The sequence below is a fragment of the Colius striatus genome, chromosome 19 (assembly GCF_028858725.1).
Source record: "Colius striatus isolate bColStr4 chromosome 19, bColStr4.1.hap1, whole genome shotgun sequence".
NCBI classification, from domain to species: domain Eukaryota; kingdom Metazoa; phylum Chordata; class Aves; order Coliiformes; family Coliidae; genus Colius; species Colius striatus.
In genome coordinates this window covers 6615943-6643551 of record NC_084777.1, presented here as the reverse complement: position 1 = coordinate 6643551, position 27609 = coordinate 6615943, and the positions used below count along the sequence as shown (strand labels likewise).

At 46.7% G+C, this 27609-nt stretch overlaps 1 protein-coding gene across 2 annotated transcripts; it reads right to left on the bottom strand.

The window, feature by feature from the left end:
• Window positions 1-229: 229 nt before the first annotated feature.
• Window positions 230-27344, bottom strand: SLC25A25 (solute carrier family 25 member 25). Of its 2 annotated transcripts, none has more exons than XM_062011724.1 (10): window positions 26976-27344; window positions 7759-7885; window positions 7584-7671; window positions 6703-6814; window positions 5806-5964; window positions 4907-5059; window positions 4675-4782; window positions 4276-4443; window positions 3659-3809; window positions 230-2766 (listed from the first exon to the last, which is right to left on the bottom strand). In XM_062011724.1, exons 1-10 carry the CDS (start codon window positions 27264-27266, stop codon window positions 2582-2584), a joined length of 1542 nt encoding a protein of 513 aa, XP_061867708.1. In that variant the 5' UTR covers window positions 27267-27344; the 3' UTR covers window positions 230-2581. The 2 variants fall into 2 exon arrangements, with proteins under 2 accessions (XP_061867708.1, XP_010197692.2); XM_010199390.2 differs by lacking the exon at window positions 26976-27344 and adding an exon at window positions 10382-10644.
• Between the last annotated feature and the right edge of the window lie 265 nt (window positions 27345-27609).

Genomic DNA, 27609 nt, shown 5'->3' with positions numbered 1-27609 from the left:
CAACAACATTCAGAGATGGGTTAACAGTACTGAAACACCTCCAACTCCTCACCACCATCCTTAGCCTCAGCCTCAGGTCTGATGGCTTTGCCTTTTAAGTCTGTTCTCCCAGGTCCTCATAGGGAGAATCTTTCCCAGTGTCAGTGCTCTTGGTGAGAATCATCCCAGGAAGATCCTGGCCAGAACCAGCACCAATAAGCTGTATCAAGAAAAACGCAGACACGTGGTATCTCTTTGACAGACCTTTATTAGCAGACTGCTCCCTACATGAAGAATCTGAGTTAGATTTGCATTATAACAATTTGTGGTTACAGCTACAAAGATGGTTGTCATTTTGCATTGATTTTTGCATTCTGATATTCATATTTCCATTAGGCCACACTGGTAGGAAGGAGCCACCACAGAATTTATGACAAGTCTCAAGAAGCAGGGGGTGGAAAAAAATCCCCTAATTCAGCTTGGTTAGATCTCCACCTGGCTGATGGCTGACTGCTGACAGCAATGGATCGCCAAGGCAGAGCCTCACTGGAAGACTCTCTAGGAACCACCAAAATCTGTCAGCAGAAAAGCAGCTGCTGAGTGCTAGCAGGTCCTTTTGCATCTCTCACACCCTTCTCCACAGTGCCTGTTTGCACATGGAGGGCACTGGCTCAGTGGCAGGGCCTGCTGACCCAGCCTCCAAGCACAACTGCAGCAGCTTGTGTCCAAGTGCAAGTTTCCTTCCATTTCTCTGGAAACTTGTATTTCCTTTAGTCCCTGAGATTTCTCCATTCCCCCCTTACCTAAAAATTGCCCAAGTTCACTCTCAATTAGCCATTGTGACATCCAACATACACAGACCTTCTATTTCAACTTCAGCCATTCACCCGAAACCCTTCCAGCCAGGCACAGAAGCAATTCCAAAACAAGCCTCACTGTGCACCCTCTCCCTCCTCCCAAGGTACTGCTTCCTCATCAGCTCCCTTCTCTCCTATGGCTTCTTGCTACAGAATTTCTCTGGGCTGAGGATTTCCAGCAACAACCCACATGTGGGAAAGGCAGCTCAGGCCCCGAAGGGAAGGGACACATGCAACCGCAGCATCCCTCCCCACAACTCAGCTGTGGGATGTAAGAGAACAAATAGAGAACTCTTTAAAACAGGAGATATATAAGCACAGTAACAATATTTAAACAAGTCTATAAAAATAGTCTGACATAACTCTGTTCAAATAAATACAAAATAAATATGCTTTAAGCAGTAAAACAGTGGAATGCAACGCTGGTCCATTTTGCCCAAAATGAAAAGTTGGATGAGGATCTCCCAGGCCTTAGAAGCCAGATCCTATCAACTAAAGTGGCCCATTAACACAGTCAGAGAAATTTTAAAGCCAACTCTTTCCCTTAGCTGTATGAAAAGCACCCTTTGAAAGAAAAGCAGGCATGTCTTCAGGACCATGTCTTCACCCCTCCCAGTGACAACCAGCCCCTCTCCCAAACAGCCCTTCCCACAGCAGACACACTCCTGGGGACTCCATCCCACTAATGCAAGCCTGAAGAATGATCTACAAAGAGGTCTAAAGAGATAGATAGCAGCGTAGGCACGGGGTTTGGAAAAGGTCCACCAGCTATCCTTGGCACCAGGCAGAATGGAATTCAGAGGTCCATGCAACACTGCACAGGGGCTCTCACGTCGTGCTGGGAGCACAGCTGCACAGGAGCTTGAAATATTGTCTTTTGTTCACTAAAGCCATGCATCAAGGTGCCAGTCTGTCCAGGGCTCTCCTGCCTTCCCCTTTCCAAGCCCTTGTTGAGTATAAGACAAGCCAATCCTGGCATGCAAAGGATACGGGCATGCAGGCTCTAGTCTGCTGCTTCTGTTAGTAAGTGCATCTTGTTAGTGGATTTATGAGACACACTTAAACCTATAAAAAATAAATAATCCTAATTCTTCATCAGGCTGGCCTAAGTAACTTTCAGCCTGACTGGATAAACCACTGCCCACCAGCCCTCCAAACCAGTACAATTTGAAGTTACGCTTCATGTAAAGTCTCAGAAGCAGAACATGAAAGTCTCCTACCCAAAGGAATATATGTAAACATAATCACAAGCCTGGTGTGGCAGCAGCTCCTCCACGAGGTTTGTACAAATTTAAACAATGGGTAGGAAGTTACACAACTGAATGGAGAAAAGAAGCTCTCTGAATGGAAAAGAAGCTCTTTCAGCGAGTCAGAAGGTGCTCATCTGCAGGCAAACAGCTCTGTACACGCAACATGCTGAAGGCAGATCTGTTCCCCAAATCTTTGCTACTCTGCCATGCTGCTGGGAGCTGACCTCAGCAACTCACACCTTAAGATTCTCCTACGAGTTCACCTCTGGTCTCCCAAAAGGCCCAATAAAAAGGACCACGTGATGGAGCTCTGAGTAGCAAGATGGCAAAGGACACCAGATCCTCCCCTTCCCCTTACTGACTCACAAACTATCTGAGATTTCACAGCTTTGCTTAGTCAGCTTAGTGTCAACACATTCACAGAATGAGAGATGGCTATATGTCTTGGGATTGCACCCCAAGATTTCAGAGTTCAAAGTCCTCAGCATCTCCTGGTCACCGTGACTGCACGCCCAGAGTCATCTTCAAGTTTTCATAAACCACGTAGCTGATGCTTACAGCTGGAATCACCTTCATAAAGTTTGGTGCCAGACCCCGATAAAGACCAAATGCTCCCTCTGTCTTCAGAATGTGCTTAAAGAGTCCTCTCATTGTCACTTCAGGAGCACCTTCCACTGAAGCTGCAATAGGGAAAGACACAATAAATAATGCAGTCTAGGCAGTTTTAAGGAAACACCCATCTCAAGTGTGTTCAGCTGTGGGGCACTCACTACAAGATGGATATTGAGGTTCTGGAGCGTGTACAGAGACAAGCATCAGAGCTGAGGAAGGTTCTGGAGCACAAGTGTGATGGGGAACAGCTGAGAGGGTGTTCAGCCTGGAGAAGAGGAGGCTGCGGGGAGACATGAGCACTCTCTGCAACTGCCTGACAGGAGGCTGGAGTGAGGTGGGAGTGGGTCTCTTCTTCCAAGTAATGAATGACAGGACAAAAGGAAACAGCCTCAAGCTGCCCCAGGGGAGGTTTAGATTGGAGCTGAGGAAGAACTTTTTCCCTGAGAGGGTTGTCAGCCCCTGTGCCAGGCTGCCCAGGGAGGTGGCGGAGTGCCCAGCCCTGGAGCTATTGCAAAGCCGTGGAGCTGAGGTGCTGAGGGCCAGGGGTTAGTGGTGGGCTTGGACTCGACCTTTAAGGTCTTCTTCAACAAAAAAATCCAATTTCTATTCAAACAGCAGTTCTGATTCATGTGCTTCCTTGAGATGTTCACAGAACAAAGCATCCAACTTCTCAAGAAGCCATAGCTGTGCTGCACACCACAGACATTTTCTCCAACTCCTCTGCAGGTGCTTTTAACTCCAAACTCCTTATTTGAGCAAAACAGAACCTCTGCCCTGGAGGTGCTTGGCCTCAGGTGCCAAGGGCATCACAAAGTCCACTGTCCCCTTGCAGCGTGGCAAAAAGCCGACTGCTCAGCTGCACAGGCCAGTGAAGGCCACTGCTGTCATGTTTACACCGGAAGACCTTTACCCTGCTCACAGACCATGGCAGGAGTCCCCACAGTTCCATGAAGTTCTCACCTTGGGCCTGCATACGTGTTCTCACAAGAGCCAGGGGGTAACTGGCGAGCTGTCCACAGGTACTGGAGATGGTGCCACAAGCCAGCAGAACAAAGACCCCGGGGTCAGCGCTGTTGATGGCATAGCGCTGCAACCAGGCATTTTTTAGTGTCTGGAAGAAACAGGGCAGGTATTAGCAGTGAGGAGGCAATCAAAAGAAAAATCACAGTACTTAAAGATGCAGCCTGAAGGCCCAGAAAGCTATATGCAAATTCAGCTAGAAACACCAGGCTTCTCAAATCCTTCTGACCTACTGCAGTGCCTGGGGAAAATCCTTTAACTTTCTGCTGCAGTTTTCTCATTAAACAAGGGACCATGTGTGATGTCAACTACAAAGGGAGAGTCGTTGCACTGGATTATCTTTTAGGCCATTTTGTGTTTAAAAAAAAAATCCATTTGTGCCCCATAAGGCTGATCAGGAAAGCTTTGATAAATAAACTGTAGGAACTGACAGGTCTGACAGGGGTAAAGCTCCACAAGTAGCACAGCCCTACAACAGTGTGGTGAGTTGACCTTGACTGGGGAACATTAACTCCATCTCAGCCAGAGCAAACACAAGTAGGTAAAGGGCTTCATACCTCATAGACTGCCAGGTCAATACCAGCGTATGGAATGATTCCCAGCATGTTGGGGATGTAGCCTTTGTAGAAGGCAGCCATTCCTTCTTTCTTGAGGATGTTTTTGGCACAATCCAACATGCCTGAGTACTGTCCTGTCTTCCTTAGGGCCATCCGTGTTTTCAGAACCTAGAAGACAAGAATAAATACCATGAAAGTCTAGAAGAGAATCAATAGGAGGAAGAGAGAAACATATAGACAATGTCATTCTTAAGTGCTTGATAACCAGGACTATGGAAAGTGTTGCATCAGCAGTATGACCTGATATCACCTCTGAGAACTCATTAACTACCACAGAGCTGCTGTTCTACCCACATTTTCCTATCTCAGCACCTTGCCAGGAGCCCTCATCTGCCTCACCTCCATCGGGTAGATGCTGCTCTGTGCGATGGCTCCAGCCAGAGAACCAGCCAACAGTCGCTCATGAATCCTCAGCATTTCTTGGTCAGTACCAATGAACCGCTTGATCTGTGGAAGCCAAAACAAACATTGAAGGTCTATGATTCACCTCAGCCATCTTTTTTTTTTTTTCTTCAGCTTGTCCTTCTGCAAACCCTTCTGCAGCCAGACCTGCCTGTGCCCTTCTGCTCACCTGCTCATAAGCCATGAACTTAATGGCAGACTCGGGTGCAATCTTCAACACATTGATGCCGTTCCCTCGCCACAGTGACCTCGTGCCACCCTCTCGGATCATTTGAGTGAAACCACCAATGATGCACATGTTGTTACTGCGGGAGGCATGAACCTGGCAGAGACAGGGAGAGAGCCTGGATTAGTTCCAGTCCTGATTACGACAGTGCTATGTTCCTCCATAATCCAGGGACAAAAGGGTGCTTTTTTATTTACCCAGACATTTGCCAAGGCTTTAATCCCTTTCAGATAACCTCTACAATAAGAAAGCAAGATGCTTTGTTTTGGGTTTTTTTTTTTTTGCCAAGTCTAGAGTTAACTAGTGAATCTAATCAATATCTCCCTCTGGAATAGGATGAAAGGCTAAATAGCAACCTCCCATACCTAGCATAAGACCCAGGACAAACTCCATAGCTGGCTCAAGAGCAGGTACAGTGACTAAGCAGGCTAAAATCAGGGTTTTGTACCTGAGAACAAAACCTGTCTGCCAGCTGACAACCACAATCACTTCAACTCTTATGGCCTCTGGGTCTCTCATGGGAACACAAGACTTGAACTCATTTAACCAAAACCCATGTTTTCCAGTGCCCTAAACCACAGCACTCTCAAACTACTGAGTCTCACACACCTACCTTTCAAAAAATTCTCTATTTTTTCTAGTCAATGAAGGGTAACATTTTAAATGACTTTGATCATTCAAATAAACCAAAAAGCTTTCAAAATTAGCAATATAAGAACAATAAGATTAATCCTGGCCAGGGTGCTGTACCATGTGGATGAACATTATCACCTCCTAAGCATCAAACGGTATTAAAGGAATCTGCCTGGGTATTCAAACAAACTGGAACTGCTTCATCATACCTGCATGAGCACTTTCAAGCGGTCCAAGGGAGCTGTACAGGTTCTGGACACAGCACCTGCACCTCCACCTGCAACCAGATGTCTCCACCACATCCCTGTTTGCCTCTCTTCCACTGTGAACTCATCAGGGACAGTCAAATTCTCTCCTACATCGAAGATCTGTAGAAGTATAAGGTGTTGAGAAACATTTAGTCAGCTAGTGATCTTGTCAAAGTTTTATTGCTCTTTATCAGTGCTGTTAAAGTACTGGATATGCTTATTCAAAGTCAGCAGTTTATGTGTAACCATTAACTGCTGTGTCTGGGAACAGGAACTGCCACTGTACGTCACAGAGGAACCTTCACATTCAGAAGGCTCATTCAGAACATTCATTTCTGTCTGAGAAGCTGACAACTGCTGATTATTGGCCTGCATTAAAATACTGTGGATGGCAGTAAGGAACTAAATGACCAACTGGAGGTAGCACCATGGCTACCTGGACCACTCTGGAAGCTTCCAAGCATGCAGCCAGTTTAATCTCATTGCACACTATGTCACACCCTGAAATATCTCCAGGAAGGACGGCTGCCTGTCAAATCAGTTTCTAGTCTTAACAAGTCTTGAACCAGCAGGGACTGGCCACTGCTATGAGCTCTCAGAGGCATAAGCCAAGCAAACACCCCCATCTCCTCAGAGAACAGGTGTTATCACTGTGCCAGAGGTTTCGGAAGCCATTCCAGTGATAGGTGGCAAGATAACAGGGCAGGACAGGAAGCAATAGGGCTTCTTGGGCTACAAGGCAGCTATTGAACCATGAAGAGAAAGATAGGGACTGCTGATAGCAGCTCCTGGGGGTCAGGACTCTGGAAGAAAAGCTGGGAAAAGACCAAGACCCGTTGCAGAGAAACCATTTCTTACCGTGGAATGCTTCCAGTAGAGGATGATTTCAGGGATGTTCTCCACTGGGTGTAGCAGGTGATAGTCTCGCCACTCATTCCAATCAATTGTCATTGTCCCATTTTTATCCATGCTAAAAAGATTTATTATTAGGTAATTACAGACTCCCATTGGGTAACAAATTCCTCCTCCCCTTCTCTTTGATTATCCAGGCCTATACCACAAAAAGCTTTGCAAAGCAAGTTCTAAAGGCTTCTAAAGAGACACAAGACAAAGCTAGGAAATCTATTCACCAAACCTTGCAGAAAGGTGGAATTGAACTCCTTTTTTCTTCCCCTCTCTCTCCCCTTTAACTGAACCACAGGAGCAGTTGCACCCCCTCCTACCAAACTTAAGGACATAACTGACACTGAAGGGAAAATAATACTTACTAGGTGACAGGACCCCAGAAGTGTCCCGTCCTTATTCTGACACACAGGCAAACAGACAGAGGGAAGGTAGCAGAGGAAAGAAAGAGGAAAAAACAGCACAAATAAGTGGTTGTTAACAGTTACTGCCACATGCATAAAGCGCTCAGTTTCCTAAGAGCAACTGCACAGTCCCTCTCCAAAGCAGCAAGCTCAGGGCAGCAGGACAATCAGACAGGGATGCAAATCTGCTCAGGCACAAGCACTTCCCCACAACAGGTCAGGAAGGTAAGAGGTTCTGACAGTAACTCCATTTAGATGTCAGTTCATGGGAAAAAAAAAAACAAAAATCAAAATGAAGAGTAACAGGCAAAAAGGGAGGAGCTGAAGTCTCTGGAAAGTGTGTACAGGGTAGAACAAGCAGATGAGTTCCATGTCCCTGCACTTCCTTCTAACCCCCTCAACAGTAACACAGAAGAAAACTTGAGTCCTCACCTCTTCAGTATTTTCTCAGCCTGCTGTTCAGAGATCTTGACTCCCAGGTCACGAAGAGACTGTACAATCTCCTGGGCATCAATACGGCCTGCAAAGATAAGCCAGTGAGCTCACAACACATATTCTGAGCTAAGGCATGTGATGGACTGTTCATGAGCAGGAGAAAGGTGTTTACCATCATTCTTCTTATCCAAACTCTTGAAGACCAGTCTCAGTTTCTTCTCATGATCTTGGAGATAGTGAACAAATTCCTCAAAATCCAGCTGTCCATCCAGGTCCTTGTCTCCAGCTTTCACAATTTTCTGTTCAGAAAACAAGCAAAACCCATCAGTTCCTTTGTTCATTCAGACAGACGTGCCCCTTCTACCATAAAGATCATCTCCTACAAGACTTTGACTTTTCTCTAGAAAGTAGCAATGGAAATATGCTAATTCCCCACAGAAATTTGAGCAAAGCTTTAGTGTAGAACAGTGACCCAATTCCAGGCAACTGCCCCTCAGTCACACAGATGAAATGCCTGATGCTTTTACCAGGGATGTTCTGCCAGTACCATGTGTCTAATCTCAATCTTGTATCTCAGTTAACACTTTACAAACCCCCTGTGGGTGTTCTTCAATGAAGTATGAAGCAACAGATTTGCACAAAAAGTGAATCACAAAATTCCAGGTAATAAAAAAACTTGAACAGAAAGAATTTCATGCTTACTGTGATCCTTAGAGAAGTAAGCTCCCTCTGGCAATAGCTAACTCCAACCAGAAAAAGCCTGTCCTGCTCTAGTGGACACAGCCAAAGATAAAAACCCCCATGAACTGGTTTAGGCACCCTGGAGCTATGTGCTTTAATTATACAAGTTTCCATGAGATGTATATAGAACAAGAAAAGGTTCTTAGTAGGACAAAGCTTAAATCAAGATTAGACTCTGTGCCAGACATCTAGGACAAGGTAAATGACTAATTAATTCACTCCAGCATGGGGCACTTGCAGGTGGACTGTCCTATCTAAGGGCAAATGGACACTTGTTGACAGGGGAGGTGATCTAGTGACTACAAGAACGTGGTTTAGGGAGTCCCCATTCCCTTTCTCTCTCAGCCTTTGACAGCCTGTAGATCTTTTTCAGCATGTATCAGTGAGCAACACTGCACGAGGCATGACTCAGTCCACCACAACACCTAATTTTTGTTTTAACTCTTGTAACATTTAAGTGAATAGCAGGTGGGTTGTTGAGGAAGCTCTGAGCTAAACTCTCTGTTCACCAATATTTTGTTCACTATTTAGGCTTCAAAAGTAATAAGCAAACCTAAGATGACTGTGATATTTTTCTTGGCCTATGTGCACCAGTTCTCTTCCTAAGCCTTATGTCTTTGTTTCAATGCCATTTTAGATTACTTCAATACTAAATAGTTTGCTATTAAAACTCTCACTCCACCAAGTCATGTCCCTTTAGCCCTAATGCTATGAGGATTATTCCTAATCTTTTTATGAACCTTAAATAAGAAAGTAGTGGCTCAGCTGCCCTGACCTTCGAGGTATGCCCAGTGTTCTTAACCTGCAATTTATCATATGACTGTTGTAAAGTTCAGATATGACCCCACATTCAACTTGGAGGCTAAAGATAGACCCCTCACATGTCAGCAGATTGGACTTGAACAGCTGAATCAGGGCTTCCCTCTGACTGGCAACCCCCAACCTGTTGACAGGCACTAATAATTTGGAGACACTGTAAGAGAGATGTGACTGTGCAGCTGCTCCCATTTCCCCTGCACAGCCCTAAAGACCATAGAGTGATAAGAGACGACAGGTAATAAAAGGTGCCTTGCTCTGCTCACCTTCCTCCTCCACAACCACAAAGCAACAACACTGCTAGTCTGTGGAATAGTAACTTGCACCATAAGCACAAAGGGTGAGAGCACCAAGCTTCCAGCATCTTCTCTCCCATCATCTACTGAACAAGCATCTGCCTGCAGTAATTCACATACAAAAATCTCTGTGGACAGAACTAATCAATAGCAGCTATGTCATTTCTATAGTCACCTGTAAGACACACAGACCCCACAACAGGCATGGTCTGGGACCCCCCCCAAGACTGATGCCTCCCCACCTGTATGTCTGCACAAAGGTATGGGAAGCCTACGCAGCTTTGCTGTTTAATAATCAGCTACCTAGGCTCTCAACAGCCTGGTCATGAAAACCACGTGAGCAGCAGCACACTGAAAGCAAGGGCTGTGATGCAGTCACAGATATGGACACGGATATCATAGGGCTGTGATGCAGAGAGCTCCGTGGATTTAGTGCAGCTCCCTTCCGCAGAGAAGGGAAAGGCTCTTGCACAACCCACGGTTGCCGAGCTGCTCTCCAGCTCATGACACAAACCTGCTCCCCTTGGCTGGGGTGAGACTTGCGTCAGCCTGAGCCAAAATGAGATTACACACCTCCCTGGAGAAGGGGGGTAAGAGGAAGGATGCAAGAAGGAAAAGGAAAAGGATGTGAAACCAGTTAAAGCAAAAGAATCCCTAGCTTGGAAAACCCTTTCTTCTATTTAACATGCATCCAATCAACTGGTTTAAATGGTCTCAGAGGCATCAAAATCTCAGATTCAAGCCAAAAGAATAAAAAAGAACCAAGCCCACCCCATGCTGCTTCAGCAATCCCTGCCAAAGGGAGAGGGAAACATGTCCATGCTGTACTCAGCTATTACAACAGAGCCATCACTAACTTCTTCCCCTCAGACCATCCACTCAAGGTGCTACAGACCACCTCTCCATCGCTGGCTCCCTCCCGTTGCCCTCTCAGGGCTGTACCTGCTTCCACTGGCGGTAGGTGGAGAACTCCTGGGAAGGAATGAGGAGGCTGAGTCTGAAGATGGATTTGAGTTCAGCCGGCAGCCCCTTCGACTCGAAGTATTCAAACTCTGCCTGCGACTGCCCGAACGCTGGCACATACAGACAGAGGCAGAGCATCTTCCCGAGCCAGAGACTCAGCTGCCCTGTTCAGAGCGGCCGGGAAGAGAAGTAGAACTGAATGACTCCTCTCAGCTGAAGTCAGTGCGTAGTGGAAGGGAAATGCCAGCAAGTCTCATGACACACGCCTATGAGCACACAGCTCCGGTGGGATTGGCTGTACAAGCCCTGCCCTTCTACTTAAAAGGGAAGCCGTGGCTGTATAGTCCCACCCTGCTACTAGCCACGGGATCTGGAGGAGGTATGTGAACTGCCTCCCATTGCTCAACTCTCCATTAATCCTGACGACCTTACCACAAAAGTTAACTCTTCCTGGGAATCTCTTAACCTAAGAGGCTTTGGCCAACATCCGAGACACTCACTTGCCGGTTCCTTACATCCCATCAGTCCTTTATGACCCTGTTCTCACCGCTCTGGGGATTTACACACACATACATATACACTCCACAGTACAGATCAATCTCAATCCATAATCTCACCCACCATACAACACAGGAGGGCTCTCACTGTCTTCCCAAAAATTCTTCCTCTAAGACACAGGAAGAGCAGGGTGCCAGCCACTTATTGCTTTCATACATGTTTGGGACAATGTAGCTTAAGCAAAAGCCTTGAAATTCCACTTTTATAAGGTTACTTTGCTATGTCAGTTTATCAGCTTTGGTTGTAAATTGTCTCAACAACCCTTGTGCCAGCTAGGAGCAACCAACCCCTGCACACCAAGATCTCTCTCCTCTGAAGTTACTGATACAGGCAGCAAAAAAAGTCTGTGGAAAAGGTTTGCCATCATACTGATTACAGAGAAAGCCACCAGAAATCAAGGGCAGGCTGCAAGAAAGACCCAGACTTCCAAAGCCTCCTAGCTAAGTATCCATACAGCAGTTGTGTCACCTTAATAGTTTTCCTCCTTTTCCCTCTACAATTAAACATTGCAGTCAGATATGCACTATAAAGAGAGGTGGCCTAGGCAGAACAACATTTTCCAGTTTCTACCATTTACAGTTTAACCACTTTGTAAACGAGTTCCTCAGCTTTCATCAGGAACAAGCCAGAGCGAAGATGGAGCGTGGCATACGCATCATTTAATGCAGATATAATTACAGGCTTCTGGGTGTTCTATGGAGTTTGATGTACAGGATAACACTGAGCACTGAAGTGAGAGTACCAGAGGTGCTGCAGATAACAATACTGCTCAGGACATAATTATTAATTGCTAAGATGAATTATTAAATGAAGGTGTAGTCTTGATATTCAAAGGGATGCTATGATACAAAGAAGATGCAAAGACCCAGTGCCAATATCCAGAACGCTGTAATGCTGCCTGCGCTTGGAGTGACACAGCGTTGTTTGCTGAACTGGTTGAAGCCAGCCCAGCTAACAGCTTTCCCCTCCACTGCAGACACAGCAACATTTTCTTGTGTTTGCTCTGTTTAAACGGATTGCCTGGCCAGTGCAAAGTCCACCAGGCACTCCCCTCCTCAGATCCTAAAACACAAGGGAGCCTGCACATCTTTGCTGCGGTATTTTGTTCTTTAGATGTAACGAGAAGCCAAGGCCTGCAATAAGCTGTTTGTGGAGCTGCATGTCATTCACACCAAGTGGGAATATTTAATCTGGGGCTTTATTTCAGGGATTATTTTTTTTTAAAGCTTAATAGATCACGACTCACAGCAATTCAGTACCCTTGAGAATCGTGACCTACAACGGTTTCCTACACCCTCCCCTCACCTACCATGGCACCACTGCCGCGTTACCTAACCAGGCTTAACCTACTCCCTGCTGACGTCTCTCCCCACGGAAACAGGATCTTCTCAAGTGACTCCAGATCCTCTTAAAGATCAGCCATGGCAGCTCTCTACGCACACACCAAAAGCACACCCCAGCCTTCTCCCTGAGTCGAGTCTCGCTGCGAGCAGCATCCCAATACTATACACCACCAGCCAAAAGCAAAGCCCTTCAGCAGCCTGACCAAGGTGAGTGGCTGCCTCCAGCTCCAGGTAGTAAGTGAACAAATGCAACTTGGATTTGCCCCACCACCAAGCCTTAACATCCCCCGTAGTCCTTCCCACGAGATCCCAAGCATCACTGTTAGAGCTGCTTGGCAGCTCAGTTGCTATGCCAACATGATGCAGATTTTCCTAATAAACTCTGTCTGGAGTTGGCAGCAAGAAACAAAAGGCAAAATCTGCACATTTTAGGAAAAAAAGCCCTATCGCTACGTCAGAGGAAAGGAGAAAGGTAATGAGGTTAAGAATGCTGATTTTAAGCAGGGTATTAATTACAGGACAGCGAGCTAAGAAGGAGAGACGGATTACAAATGAAGTTATACCAGTGACAAAGGTTATTGCAGTGACAAAGGGAACTCAAACAAGCATTAGGAAGTTTTTAGATTTCACCTAAAACAAAATCCTGGTAAACCTGGAAGTATTCAAAAGCAAGATAGCCCTCCAAAGCTGCAGGGATCAGTGCTGGTGGAACACAACTCAGATGAGGTCACTGCCCAAATCTACAGAGATAGTTCCAGCCCTGGCACACAGCAGCACATCCACCCTAGGGCTTCAGAGGTGAGCTCCGGACAGTATATCCCTCATTAGCACCATCTATTCCTGATCAGACCAAGGACAGGTCACAGAGCTCCAAATAAAGTCAGTCCTTTCAAGCCAGTTCTCTGTGATACTTCTTCCATCCACCAATCCTGCTGATAAAACCAGAGCTGGACCTACAGCTTTTTAGTCAATGTGAAGCCTAGCTCAAACCCTCCTCTGCTCATTATTCTTGCCATCAAGGAAGCTGCAAAAACTCATTTTCATTTTATTTCTAGGATTTGGTTCTTTTTTAAAGGCTGCACAAGTTACCAGTTTCAATACCTTGCCATTCCAAAAGTAACCTTTCCAAGTCATTTGTACTCTTCTGGGCATCTCCATCATCATTTACTACATCAGCTCCAGAAGGCACCTCCCAAGGGATGGGAGGATGCAGCCATACAAGGAGCAGGACAGTATGCTGTTTAATTTTGAATTTACTTTGCTAAAAAAAAAGCCTCTAAAAATATCAAGTGCCAGTGAGCGTCACAGTCACATAACTAACATCCGCCTTCACAGGCAAAACAAGCTTTCAGGCCAAGTACACCATGGACCAGAGAAAACCCCTATTGCCCCAGGTTTTCTTGGTTAGTTCTGCTAACTTGGTATTGTTTAGTTTCTGGAAACTAGCTTATAATTAATTTTATGGTACCGAAAGTCCTCACAAAGCACAAACAAAGAGTGTGATGTGTATGAAGGAGGGGAGTTAATCATTTAAGAGACCCCAGCAGAGAACAGAGCTACAGTCAGCCAAGGCTGCTCAAGGGGAAGGACAGAGACCAGGGAAGGCAGACAACACTGCTTGTTATTTGACATAAAGGTAACCAGGAAAGGTGACCTCTTCCACAGACAACACAGAGATCCAAAGTTACAAGTCCAGATGGTGACATCAGGGGTAGATCAGAGCTGTCTCCTGTGTACACATACACAGGGGCCAACACATCACGTTTATAATCAGTGTTTTCTCCCATATTTGCAGAAACAGCAAATGTTGAAATCATTGCTTTCAAGTACCCATCTGAGCAGAAACATGCCAACAATGTTGTGAAGATGGAAAAGCAAGGTCTATGGGGTACCCCTAGTCAAGTTTATTGATACATGTCAATTCCTCACAGTAACCCCAGAACCAGGTGGGATATTTCCTGTGGTTTTTAGCAGATGCATGGTTACAGGTGTTTTTACAACACGTAGTGGCATATCAGTCAAAAGACTTCTCCCAAGGTCACAGACAATGTGTGGCAGAGAATAAAAGCCATATGTCCCCCTCATTTTCTTTAAACACCAAATAACACTGTTTACTCACAGTGGTTTAGAATCTATCCCTAAGGCTGTACAAGACTTTTTGCAACACTTCTCCTTCAGGCTGGTAATTAGAACGTGGATATCTGATCAGCACAAGCAAGTCACTGCAGCTTAACAAGTTATTGTCCCTCAGCTGAGCCCTGATGGCTGCATGCAGTATTAGCCAGCCTGAACTGCAAGGTAAAACATATCTGCATAATCCTCAATCGAAGAGCTTTACACTGTATTTTACTTTACAATCAGGGCAGACTAAAATTACACAGTCACAACCTCTCTAGCAGATGGGCAGTTACTTCCTAAGCTGCAATAACTCCATCTTACCACATCCTTATTCTATAGGTATTTCTCCATTAGGCAATTTTAGGTTTCCTATGCAGCAAAACTTCCCAGGGTCACACAGGAATGAGGAGATTGGTATCAGCTTGAGAAACCTTCATTTGCAGGTGTGAACAGATGGACTCTCCCAGACTGAGGGACCATTGTTTCCTGGAAGACACCAGAGATTTTCAGCCTTACGCTGTCAAGGTTTTCATCACAATATCCTTCAGTTCTGAGCCTCTGTCCTTCCTCAACCTCTGTGCACAAAAGTCCTCTTCTCAAAGTGCACACGCTCCTGTTTTAGAAGGGGCTGCACGGCACTAACTGCTAACGATGAAGGCAAAAGTCCCTGCAGATTTTTCAGTCTGATTCAAGCAGGGAGTGGCTTTTGCTCCCTGGAATGTGAAATGCCACTCTATTTCCATTCAAATCAGCAGCAGAACAGATATTAATCCTCTCCACAACTTCAACCAGTCCACCTCCCCATTTTAGAGAGACAAGCTCACAGCAACCATGCCCCATCCCCTGTCAGATAAACTGGATCCTGCAAGTCACGCACCCCTACCCCTGCTGCAGCCCTTCAGCACTACCCCAAACTTCCACCTCTCACGGCAGTTATGCCCAACTCCTTCTCTCCTAATCCCAAGTCACACCCTTGGTCTTAAATCACATGTAGTGAGAGCAGACTGCACTATCCTCAGGAGAGACGGGTAGCGTTACCCCTTCATAAAAAATGAGCCAAAACTGCAGTCAGCCAGCCCTGTGCTAGAAGCCCAGGCACTAAACTAAGCAGCTTTTGTTCACCTCCCCCCAGACAAAGCTTCGCCATTTACTCTCCACCAATTGTGTGCACCCACCACCTCCCTGCTCTCCCACCTCCTGGGAAATTCTCATCCTCAGGCAGATTTTAGACTCTCCCTTATGCCACCCGCTCCCCAAGGACAGGTTTTACTCTCTTCCAGGCTGTGCCATTCAAATAATACAGCCAGTTACTCATTTGCTCAAAACATGCTAATTTTTCCAGAGGCTTGCCAAATTTCCCGAGACTGACTGGAATATTTCAGGATCTATTTGATCCTTTGCTGGTGTCTAATGCAGGGGTGGGACCCAACACTAACCTGCATTATCATTCCTTGCCCTCTCAGTCATGCTTCTTTGCTCAAGAACCTTCAAGACCTCCCTCACCACCACCAATGACCCTAAAAAGCATTTTTCCCCTCTTTGAGCATCAGCTCTGAAAGGTTGGATCACCTCCTCTCTCCCCCTGGTCCCCCTCCAGCAAGCACACGCATTGGACTCTGCTCCCTTTTCCTGTTCCTCTCCCCCCTCCCCAAATAGATACACACACACACCCCTCCCCAGCTACTCACACACTCCACTTGCGACACCCCTACTCCCGGCAGACCACACACTCGCTGTCATGTGCACCAACCCCTCCTCAGGCCCCTGGATATCCCGTTACCTTCGGAAAATGCTCTGCGGGTCCAACCACCAGTAGGATAGTTGGTCTCCTTTCAGTGGGATCAGTCCCTCTGTCCTGTGGCTTCCCCAACATCTTTGGCCCTTTCTCCCCAGGACCTGGAAGTGGGGTGGTGTTTCTGGCCTCATCCTCTTTTTCATCTGCAGGACCTTGGCATATGGCCCTGGGAAGGAAGCTAGACAGAAAATGCCAAAGGGTCTGCAGCATTGCTGCTCCAGCGAGCATCCCAGGCAGGGACAGCCTGCGTGCTCAGGAGCTGCCTTGCTGCCAAGGATGATGTGACTGCACTACCAAGCACCCCCAAGACGGGAATCGGCACGGCAGCCAGTGGGAGGCTCAACCCAGCGACTCCACGGGCTCAGATTCTTTACAGACCTCTCCTGCGGATGCTTCCTGCCTTTTGAAATTGCTGTTACTGCAGTCGTGCCTGGCCTGACAAGCAGCTCATTGTACCAGAGCCTCAGAAATCTGATGGCAACAGACAAAGCACAAGACCCCTGGCACGGAGAAGCTGAAACACCGAGCTTTGGAGAGACTGCTCGGACAGAGAAGCCGAGACGCTGCACTTAAGAGAAAAGCCAAAGATGAACCTCTCCGAGAGAAGCTTCTCAGAGCTGCCAATTAACCCACAGGTCCCGGCTCATCCTAACGGCACATCAGTCGAGCAGCGAGGCTCAACACCCAAGGCTGCGTCCCCACTGCAGCAGTGCCCAGCCAATCCTCGCTCCCAACGCTGCGGTGCTCCGGAGCAAGGCAGCGCGCGCAGCCGGGCGGGAGCGCGCCCTCAGCGCCCCGCAGAGCCACGCGCCCGCCAGCCCCATCGGGCAGCCACGGCCAGGGAGGGCAGCGGGGCGGCTGCCCTCGCTGGCAGGGACCACGAGCCTGAGGCAGTTGGGCAGTGTGGGATTGTCCGAGGCGTGTATGGACCCGTTGCTGGGGCTCGGCAGCTCTTTGTTAGGGCGGCAGATGGTTCTGCAGAGAGAAGCCGGCTTTTCCCGGCCAGGGCTGAATTAACCTCGAACTGCACCCGCTCTCCCGGCTCTATTATAGTCTCATCTGTCATTACAATAGCTCTTTGGTGCTGCATTGTGCTTCTGCCATTTGGCTTTAAGCACAACGTGGCGACACGCTTGCACAGCGTTTATGGCTATTCATCTATGCAAGATCTAATGTGCTGTGGTTAAACCATTGCACGTTAGTCAAACAGGCAGAGTTCTGAAGGAGCCTTTAACTGTACAGTCAAGGGTAGGATAAGCCAGAGCAGGACTACACATACCTATCAATACAGACGCACAGAACACAAAATTCCTGAGTTTCCACACAAAATGCCCTGTTTCCCTCTGCTGCCACACCAGCGATTGCTCACAGCCCAGCCGTGAGGCTGAGGCTATTGGCCTCCTGACCAGGGCACTGCTAAAAAACTCAGCCCACCTCAGTGGAACTGAGCAGCCCAGGGCTGGCGGCACATCAGCAGGCTGGAGGCTGTAAGGGCTCATTTTCCATCTTAAAGTACCAACGACTTAGTAGTCCTAGATCCTTCCCTGCCTTTTGCATCTACAGACAGAGGGCACTGCACACCTCACTTTCCAAGGCATTGTGACTTATAAGAGAATCTGGGTTTTTAACATGCAGGATAAATAAGTACAGACCACAGCTTCCATCTCCCAATGCTCCCTACCCACAGTAGCAGAGGAAGGCACACAGCGAGCAGAGGACCTCCATTTTTAACTTTTGAGAGTAATTACATAAAACTTTTGTTTTACGTTTTTCCAAAAGCTGAAGAACCACAAGCTTTCAGTAGCCAATTTGCAAATACATTTTAGAGGACAAATATGAACATCACACTTTTGGGAACTCGTTCGTGTTGAATTCCTTTAACCAACCTGAGTAATGGAAAAACTGAGAGATGAGGACATAGAAGACATCACATTAAAGATTTCTCCTTCTGTAACTATTCTTCAGAGTTACTTAAGAAGAAAAAAATGCTGTTTCCTCATAAGGTCTACATAGAGTGCACAAAGCTTTTTACCTCAAAACTTCACACACACACACACAAAAAAAAAATACCAAAAGAGATACAAAATTCAACACTGGGGTGAGGGTACAGGGAAAACCCTGTCACCCTCTGAGGAATGGCACAACTCAGCAGTTCTAGTTGGAATGTCGTCAGAGCCCAGGAACAGGGAGAGTAAAGTGAGGAATTTGGTTTACCTCGATTACCTTTTGCTGTTGCCAGTCATCACAACTACAAGCATAGAAGTTAAACTGCTTCCTAAAACGGAGTGATTCAGATCCTTTAAAGATCACACTTGACAGTTTGTAATGCTCTCAAGCCAGCAGAGGAAAAAAGGAGTTTTTCTGAACCAGGCACAGCTCTTCAAAATCTGCTTTTATTAGCCTAAGGCTGTTATTTCACAAGAAGTGGTGAACTGATCTAAAGCTTACTGCTGCTAAATGGCATCAGCTCACGCACACGCACATCAGCTCTGCACTTACCTTGCTCCTCCAACCACCTCATTAACCCAGCCAAAAGTTACAGAGCTTTCTGCTGGAGTAACCAGTTGAGGCTACTGGTGGATGGGGTCCAAAAACGTGTGACTGCTTGTGGAAAAGGGATTACGGCTGCCCGCTGTGACGGCAGGCAGGCTGGCCACACCACTCACAGCTACAGGCCATGATACAGAAAGCAAAGCACCCAGGTGGGACTTCGGATTTGTCCTCAGCAGTCACTCAATGCTGGGTTGCTATTCACAAGGACCCATTATACCAGCTGATGTTACCCTGACACTACTTCTTACAGTTTCTCTGCATAGGATGAGCTTTAGTGGTGTGTGCCTGGCAGGAACACCATCCTCTTTTGTTCACACAGAGCTTGCTTAGCAAAATAATAATTTGTGCAAGAAATGGCATGCCTGGGGTGCAATTAAAGCAGAAACTGAGCAATGCTTCCTTGGCCTTTGTCCTTGCTAAAGGAAAACTCAGAGGAATTCTGACACCACAGTAATCCACAGCTCCTTGAGAGCAGACAGACTTTTCTAATCATATTTTTGGGGGGGAGGGGAGGAGGGGGAAGCATTTCTTTTACCAAGTGGAGAATTTTAATAGGTCAGAATAATAAAACTAGTAACAGCAAGATGATTGTAGCTTGAGGCAAGACAACTGCTCCCCTATAGGGAATTTGTAGGAAAGTATTACTCTACCAACACCACCACAAAGCCAATCATTCACACATAAGAAAAGATGCAATAAATACAGCAAGCCCAGCCTGAACGGTGGCACAAAGGAACCAAAAAAACCAGGGGTTTTTTGTAGCAACCATGAGCCAGGCAATACCAAAACAGCTTTCCCAATCCAGGCTTCATCAGGAGACACTCAGCGCTCTAATTCCAGCTGTTTCTATGAATAAAGCCCAGAATTTTGAAGGGAGAAAAACACCAGGACCAACAGGAAAGCCACAGAGTCACTGGGGAGAGAAGGCACCTGTGGCAGCTGCCCACAGAGTCCTACATCATGAAAAAAGCTAGTCATTAGATGGCCAGAGAAGAAGCTGACAATGAAGTCCTGTAATCTTTTCAAACACAGACAAAAGAGAAAGTAAAGAGCAAGACAGTGACGTGTGTTGCTTAATTGAAACAATATTTTCCTTAGAACTGCAAGTTCTCAGAGGGAAGTTCTGCTTTAAGTCACTAACCCAAAGTATCTTGTATCCTCTTCAGCCACACCATGCAGACTACATCTTGGTACCTGCTAAGTCTGAAACTCCAGATTTCAAATAAGTACTTGCACCTTCCAGTCTGGGCAGAAATTCAGACTCAGACCATTTGCCTTAAGATGGCTTTTAAAAGACTTTGAGTAAATGCATGGCATTTTTTTCCAGCAAGAATCTGAGCCTCATCACCAGACAGCTAGCTAACACATAAAAAATGCAGGAGGGAGGGTGAACCAAAAAAAAAAAAGCAGGGCAACGCAAAGGGAGCTGTGCTCAGAGCAACAACCCTTCTCCTCCTCCAGCACACGAAGAGCTGCCACCATCTCCAGTTCCTTAGGTGACCCTGCAGGAATCAGCCATGACTCAACTCCTTTGGGAGATCTCCTGGAAGATCTGCATATCTGCCACCCAGAGACAGCACCCAGCTTGCCCCAGCTAGGATGGGCCACCATGACTCTTTCAATTAAAAGTAGTTTCTGAAACAAAATAAAGTACTTCTCACTTTTTAGAAAGCCAAAGTTAACCCCACACAGTGTCTCTTATACAACACCATAAAATCTAAACACCTCAGCCACTGCTGATTGTCTAGTGACATTCTACTACCTTAAGACATTAAAGTGACACAGTATAATTCAGTGAACACCACAAAGAAGTGTAATCATCTCATTATAGGAGCCCTGGCACAAGTGATTAGCTATCCTAGTTGATATATTAAGGTAACTGGGAGCCAATGCCAAATGCAGATAGAGCAAGTGCCAGGCAGGCAGGGGGAAACACACAGCCACTGCCCAGAATAGCAGCTGCCACTGAGGTCATATGGTATCAAATGAAGACCTGGGGATTGACCAAGAGAAAGGGCATCCTTCATACTCAGAAATTAGTCAACTCCTCACTGCACTGGAAAGTTAAGCAGGAAAAGAGCTAGTGAGAAATTATGGCCCTCCAGGCCCAGGCTTGCTCCCATCCAGCCCCTGTTCTCCTTCCCCAAAGGTCGTAGATTCACATACCAAACAGCTCTGCCTTTCCAAGCAACTCATGGTCTAAGAATTTTAACAATTTCAACAATTTCTCTTAGAGTAATTCTCCCCTCTAAGCAACTTTAACTGCCAGAAGCTCCCTTGCAGCTCCATACATATGACTTAAGAAAAACAAGATGTCTCTGCTGCCTTTCCACATTGACACTAGTTACCACAGCTACGCTCCTCCACCCGAGACCGAGTCTGGGACTTCACTAAAGTGTGTTCATGTCCCACATTCAGAGAGACAAATATAGCAGTAGGACATGAGCAAGAACAAAGACTCAATTACCATTTGCTACAAGTAGGTCTGAAGGAAAAAAAATCCCTCCCCCTTCTCCTCCTCCCACCACTGTATCATGTTATAATATATGCAACAGAGAGCAGAACTTCAGCATCACCATTTTGTAGGGCTCTCAAAACAGGAGATCATGTCCTTAATATGGTTTTGATGTCACTTTATTAACACTTGTCAGCTATCTAGGGGTTCTGCTCAACATTCACTCAGATTCATTGTTGGGCTTGTTTCTTTAAAAAAAAAAAAAACAAAAGAAACTAAGTCTACTGAAGTCCTGGGGTTTTTTACCTGCCCTTATCTCAGTAATCTGACTAATCATCTGATGTGCATGAGGATAAAGAGACATTTTCCCCTACTTGCCAAGATATCTAGCCCTGGCCATTAAATAGTCTCACAGAGCATACATGGAAAGACCAAAACCTTTCTGCGTATTGTAAACAGGCACAATCAGTCACTTCGGATCAGTTTTGTTGTTTCAATTCACTCAGACTCTGAAGATCCTACAGGCATTCACTTCAATAGAGAGTTCAGAATATGTCCCATCCTGCAGGAAACATAATGCTGCGAGGCCACATCAGTGACATGCAGGATCCTTTTCTGCAAGAGAGGCTCTCACACAACATTGACATTTAAAATTGATATGCTGATGTCAAAGTTGTATCTCATCTCACCAAGGTCAGCCAGTATCCTTCATTCATTATCACTCTGCAAACAGACAAAGGTCCCAAGAAGCACCAGACTTCCCCAAGTTGCTGCAAGATAAGGCAGAAAAACAATCCTGGAAGAACATCCCAAGATTGCATCTCTCCAGAGGTAATAAACCTGGTCCTGTATGTGCACAAACATAAATCAACACTTGCCTAATCCACAATTGTTTGTTTATTTACCAAGTAAATTTATGCAAGAGCCAGTTTCTCTTGTATGTACTTGCATCTAAACTCGCTTCCAATCTACCCCTTCGGACACTGCATGGACATGCACTGCCAGTTTCACGCATTAGTCACATTAAGGCAGGTCTGACGACCAGAGATCAAGTTTGAGTAAAGACTTTCACCATTAAGGTGTGAAATTCCCTAGTCTCCAGCATCCCCCTCCCCCCCGCCCTCCCCGTAAGACCCTTGGGTCCAGGCAGAGTGACAAAGGCAGGCAGGCAGCGTGCCAGCCGGTCTCCCCTGACACTCAGTGTCCCCGCACACCCTCCAGCCCAGCAAAGCTCCCACTTTAGGAGCTGCTGGCCAAGTGTATTAATAACACACCCTGTGCTGAGAAGTTCCCTTGTGCCAAAACCAATCCCTGTATTTCTTCTCAAAGTTTTTGCAGCAGTTGTCATTTGATTACAAAGAGTTCTTTAGACTTCATTTACATCTTTAGCATGCCTAAATTGGAGAAAGTAACAGAATCCAGAACTCACACCAACTTATCCACTTACCACAAATTTAAAGGCTTTATCTACAACTAAATTACTGACTTACAGTTCTGCTCTTTCCCAAGTGCATGAGAACAGGGCCCTCATCAAACCACACATTTCATCATTTACAAAGAGCAAGAGTAGGCCTCCACTCCCTACAGACCCAGCAAAGAGGATTTATTTTCCTAGATGTTTTTACACACATAAATGTATGGAGTTATTCAGCACACTATTGACAGCAGTTTCACCTTGTGTTAAACTGGTTCAGTGTACCCACTTTTGCCCTTTGGGATTAGTGAGGAGATGGGTGGTTGAGAAGCTGTTGGCAAACACCTTTCAGTAGAAGGAAGGGCATCAACTGGAATTTGAAACTGTAAGACTGCTTCATTTGTTTGATATGACCTTGTGCTGCACAACTGTTCATGATGAGTTACGAAGGCCTGGCTAAAAGCTCCACTACTGCCCCAGCAGGACTGAAGATACACAAACCACAGACATTGCACCTAGATGTATATAGGTTTGGAGAGATATTCCAGTAGAGGTTACAGAACAGTATCAGAAATTTGCCCTTTTTATAAAAAACTGATTTCTGTAACAATAAAAACTCAGGTCATCCTTTTCCAGATGGAAAACAGGCAAAAGCATCACACTGAAAAGACTCCCTGCTTCTTCTGCCCCTTGCAGCTGCTGAGAATTTTAGTACATTATGCGTAGTATAGTACAGAGTATTTAAAAGTCTTGGGGAGTAAAAGAGCTGCAGAAATAGAGACTGAAAGGAATAATTAAATCATAAACAGCTAGAACTTGGAGATGAAAGAGGAGACACCAGGCTAAGAAAAATGTGGTGAAAGCAGATGTGAAGATTTCAGCAGAATGGGAACTGATGTAGTTTCAGACAGAGAAGCTGATACCAAGGGGGCAATAAGCAGTCACATATATGAACTTGAGAGAAGAAATATCACAAGGCCAAGGAGGTCATCACCATTACAGCCAAAGCAACCAGACACTTGTAACTGAGAAGAGACAAGAGTTAGGTTTGCTGTTTCTTAAGGCTGAGAGAATTAGTCCATCAGAAGATGCTCAGCACCACCACAGAAAGGATGGCTGTAGACAAAATTCACCACTTAAGTCTGTCTCTGGACAGCTGGAATTAATTCCACCAGTTCAAACTGTCTGAAACTTCAGCAGCAGAGATGAGGTTTTAGAATAGCACTCCAGCCCTGCAGTTCATCAGGATCAGTAGGAATGCAGTTATATTAGTAAATCCATAGATACCACCACTACACAATTTTGACAATAGGACATCTCCAGATACAAAGTAGAAAACATAGCTCTGGTTCAACTCCCGTATTGCCAGTTAGTGCATATTTCCAGTTCCCTTAGACTATACAAATAGTTTCATGAAGGAAGTCAGAAAGTAGCAGTAACCAAAGAATAAATATTCCAGAGGTAGATGTAACTTAGCAATAAAAGTTATCCCTTTACTCAGTACAAGAAGAATGTGTTTTAAAAATTCTTCACATGGTTATCACTTTATTGCTCAAGCAAACTGAAGTATGTGAATTGCTTCATGCTAACCAGTGCAAACCTGTGTTTCTTTAGAAGGCTCATTGACTTGGCATGCTGTACTTGTCCAATGGTTTAAAGATAACAGCATGGATTTGAACAAAATGCATTGTTTACACAAGCAAATTCCACTTTAAAGGGCATCTAAGTACAAGCCCTTCTCTCCTCACCACAGAAAGCTGCCTCTAAAACAGAAGGCAGCAATTTCCCAAGAATGCTACAAAGGGTTTTATCTCAGTGAGAACTCTCAAGCTTTGAGGGAGCCAAAATATTGCTCATTTTCTTTTCAAGTTACAGCCCAAAACTATTATTGTTACCACAAGAACTTTTAGCCTAGTGACGCAAAGAGATTAGCAACTGGCAGCCAAGATTGGCGATAACCTCACATTACCAGGCTAATATTTTCTCCATCTGTCTCCCCAAGTTTAGAAGTTAACTCCCATATCAAATGTACTGATGGAAGGAAAAAATAAAACACACCAGAGCCACCAAGTAATTTACTAATCACAAGCAATCCATGTGATTTATGTCCAAACTGGCCTCCAAACACCACATCTGATACATCAAAAAGGTTTTCACCATGACAGCTAAGCATTTGCTCGAGTGTGACTTCACATCAGTTACCCCAAATGTCAAGGTGCCATTATTAGCTAAGGATAGGGCAGAATAACTTATTAATAGAACTGCCTGGGAAACAGGAAGTTTATTTGATTCCCTAAAAAAAAAAAAAATACACAACAGGGAAGTTTTCCAGCCAGCTCTCCAAGGACTGTTCCCACACGTTTAACTGGAACTTGAGTTTTGAACTCTGCATCCTTGCTCTCAACAGACGCCTTGTGCAGGGCTGAAGGGGATGCTCTGCAGCACTGACAATGCTTTGCAAACTCTATTCATCCAGCCAGCCGCTTCCTGCGAGGCGGAAGGACAGGCAGAGGAAGCAAAGGGCTGAGGAACAATACTGACAGACAAGGGCTTCAGCAGAAAGACAGGATTGTGAAGCAGCATCCAGACAGCACTTCCCTCCGGCACAGCTGTTCCGGTCCCTGCAGAACGGTTCCTTTCTGCCAGTCCCACAGAGAAACTATCTGCTGGGAAGTAAAAGATGCATTGTGGTTGATGGTGCATTCTCCTAGCCTGGAGAATATCAGAGTGGATTGAATAACATGCCCAGGAAGAAAAGAGAATGCAAACCCGAGTCAGGCGTGCAGGAGTAAGCACAGAACGTTCTGGAGGATGGGAGACTTTTGCCAGAGGTAAAGGATTTGGCACTCATGTGTGGCAGCAGGTCAGCATTTCACAGGGCATGCACAGGTGATTTATAGGGTATAATCAGATTTCATTACCCAAACGCACAGGGCAGAAAATCACCATGGCACTGAAGTTATTTTCAGAAGCAGCACAACTCACAAGATTGAGCCACTGCCAAAGAATTCTCAGTGTTTTACAGCAGCAAGGAAGATGCCAACCAAAAAGAAACATTAGAAGTTAAGATGTTGGAGATTCAAAGTTAGAAAGGATGCATGCAGTTATCCAACAAACTGGGGCACCACTCCCCAAATAGGGAGAGAATAGGAACTGTCACTTAAATTAGATGTCTTTTTGGTGACTCAGAAGTCATCCTTAAACTCTTCTTCCTTCCTGCAGAGTTGAAGCACTGAGGCAGCACATCTCTGACTGCACCCATGTGTTTATCTACTATCTTCCCAAGATACTCAGCATAAGAGTACCCAGGCAGGAAGAAACTGTGTGCTGAGGACAAGCCTATTACACAAATTCATGCAGATGTAAATTGCACTAATTACAGTTAAACAGAGCAACACTGAACCTTGAAGCCTGGAATCCTCAGAGTACAGCATCAAAGAGTTGCCTGACCTCAAAAGGGCACAGCTCCCAGTGCTGAAGTTGAAGGTCAGTGTGCTGCACACTTTATACACTCCATGTGCAAACTGTACAGACACCTTCCTACATTTTAAGGTATTTTATACTCCTCTTATAACAGACAAGGGAGTTTAGCATGTATAAGCCATCTTGGGGAAGAAATCTGAGTCAACATGGTGCCAGGCAGAGTAACATAAGGAAACACAATGATGCAACGAGAACTGCACAACAACCTGGCTGCACCTACCCCTTCCAAAAAATCCTTTACATATTTAAGCAATCATGCAAGCTTCCTAGTCACTGAACCTGGAGAAAAAGGATTTTCTTTATGGTTCTCCCTATCCAAGCAATACGTTTTCAATCTAAAATTTCTGCAGTTAATACCACACATGCCTTCAGGTAGCAAGCAAGTCGAATCTTCCTGGGTTCAAGTCAGCAGGGTTGCTTTCAGGCAAATACCTAAAAATGCTTAAACCTCTTTCAAGTGCAGAGCAGCAGTGTCTCCCCTCACACAAGCACGAGCTCCCAGCCAGGGCCCGGATGGCCGTACACCAGAAAGGTAATTGGATGCCAAGCGCCAGCATGCAACAAGCAAGTGCCCGCTGCCGCCACTAACGTGGTACGTCTTCATCCCCGGCCGAAGCACAGCTAAAGGGTCTTCGGAGCCCACATGCCGCTCCCGAGAAAACCGTGGGCGGGCGAGCTCCGCGCCACAGAGCCGGGCTCCGGAGAGGGAGCAACGCTGCGGGGCGGACACGGACACGGCGCGGGATGAGGAGGGCGGCCGGACGCTCCCGCACTGGCTCGAGAAGCGCGTCCGGAGCCCGACACGGCTCAGGCTCACGGGGCCAAACCCCCCCAGACCCGCCGCTGCTGCTCACCAGAAGGTCCAGTTCAGTGCGGTGCAGCCCGAGGCGGCCCAGGCCCTCGGCCAGGTCGTGGATGCAGAGCGCACCGTCGCGGTTCACGTCGAGCTTCTGGAAGAGGGCGCGGAGGCGCCGGTCCTGCTCCGAGGCCTCGCAGAGAGAGCGCCCGCAAGGAGCCGCGTTCCCGCCGCCGCCACCTTCCGCCCCCGGGCCAGGCGAGGCGGCCGCAGCGGCCCGGAGGGACCCGCATGGGCAGAGGACGCCGCTCACCACCGGGGAGGCCAAGGACCGCCGCGCCCCCGGCATCGTCCCACCGCCCGCCGCTCCTCACGCGCGCCGACGCCGGCAAATGGCGGCGCTTCCGCCGCGAGGCGCCGACACGGAGCGCTTCCGCCTTCGCGCCACGCGCCGCGGCAGCCACGTGACGCCGGGCGCTGACCAATGGCAGCGGCCCGCGCGCCGGCGGCGACCCACACGCCCACGCCCCCGCCCCCGCCCACGCCCCCGGCTCCCACGCGCCGCCGCCGGGCGGGCGGGCGCTGACGTCATAGGGACGCCTTGCCCTCCACCAATCGGAAGGAAACATCGTCCGCGCCGGTCCGGGCACTGCCATTGGTTAGGCCCCTGGGAGAGGCGGGGATAAAGCTAC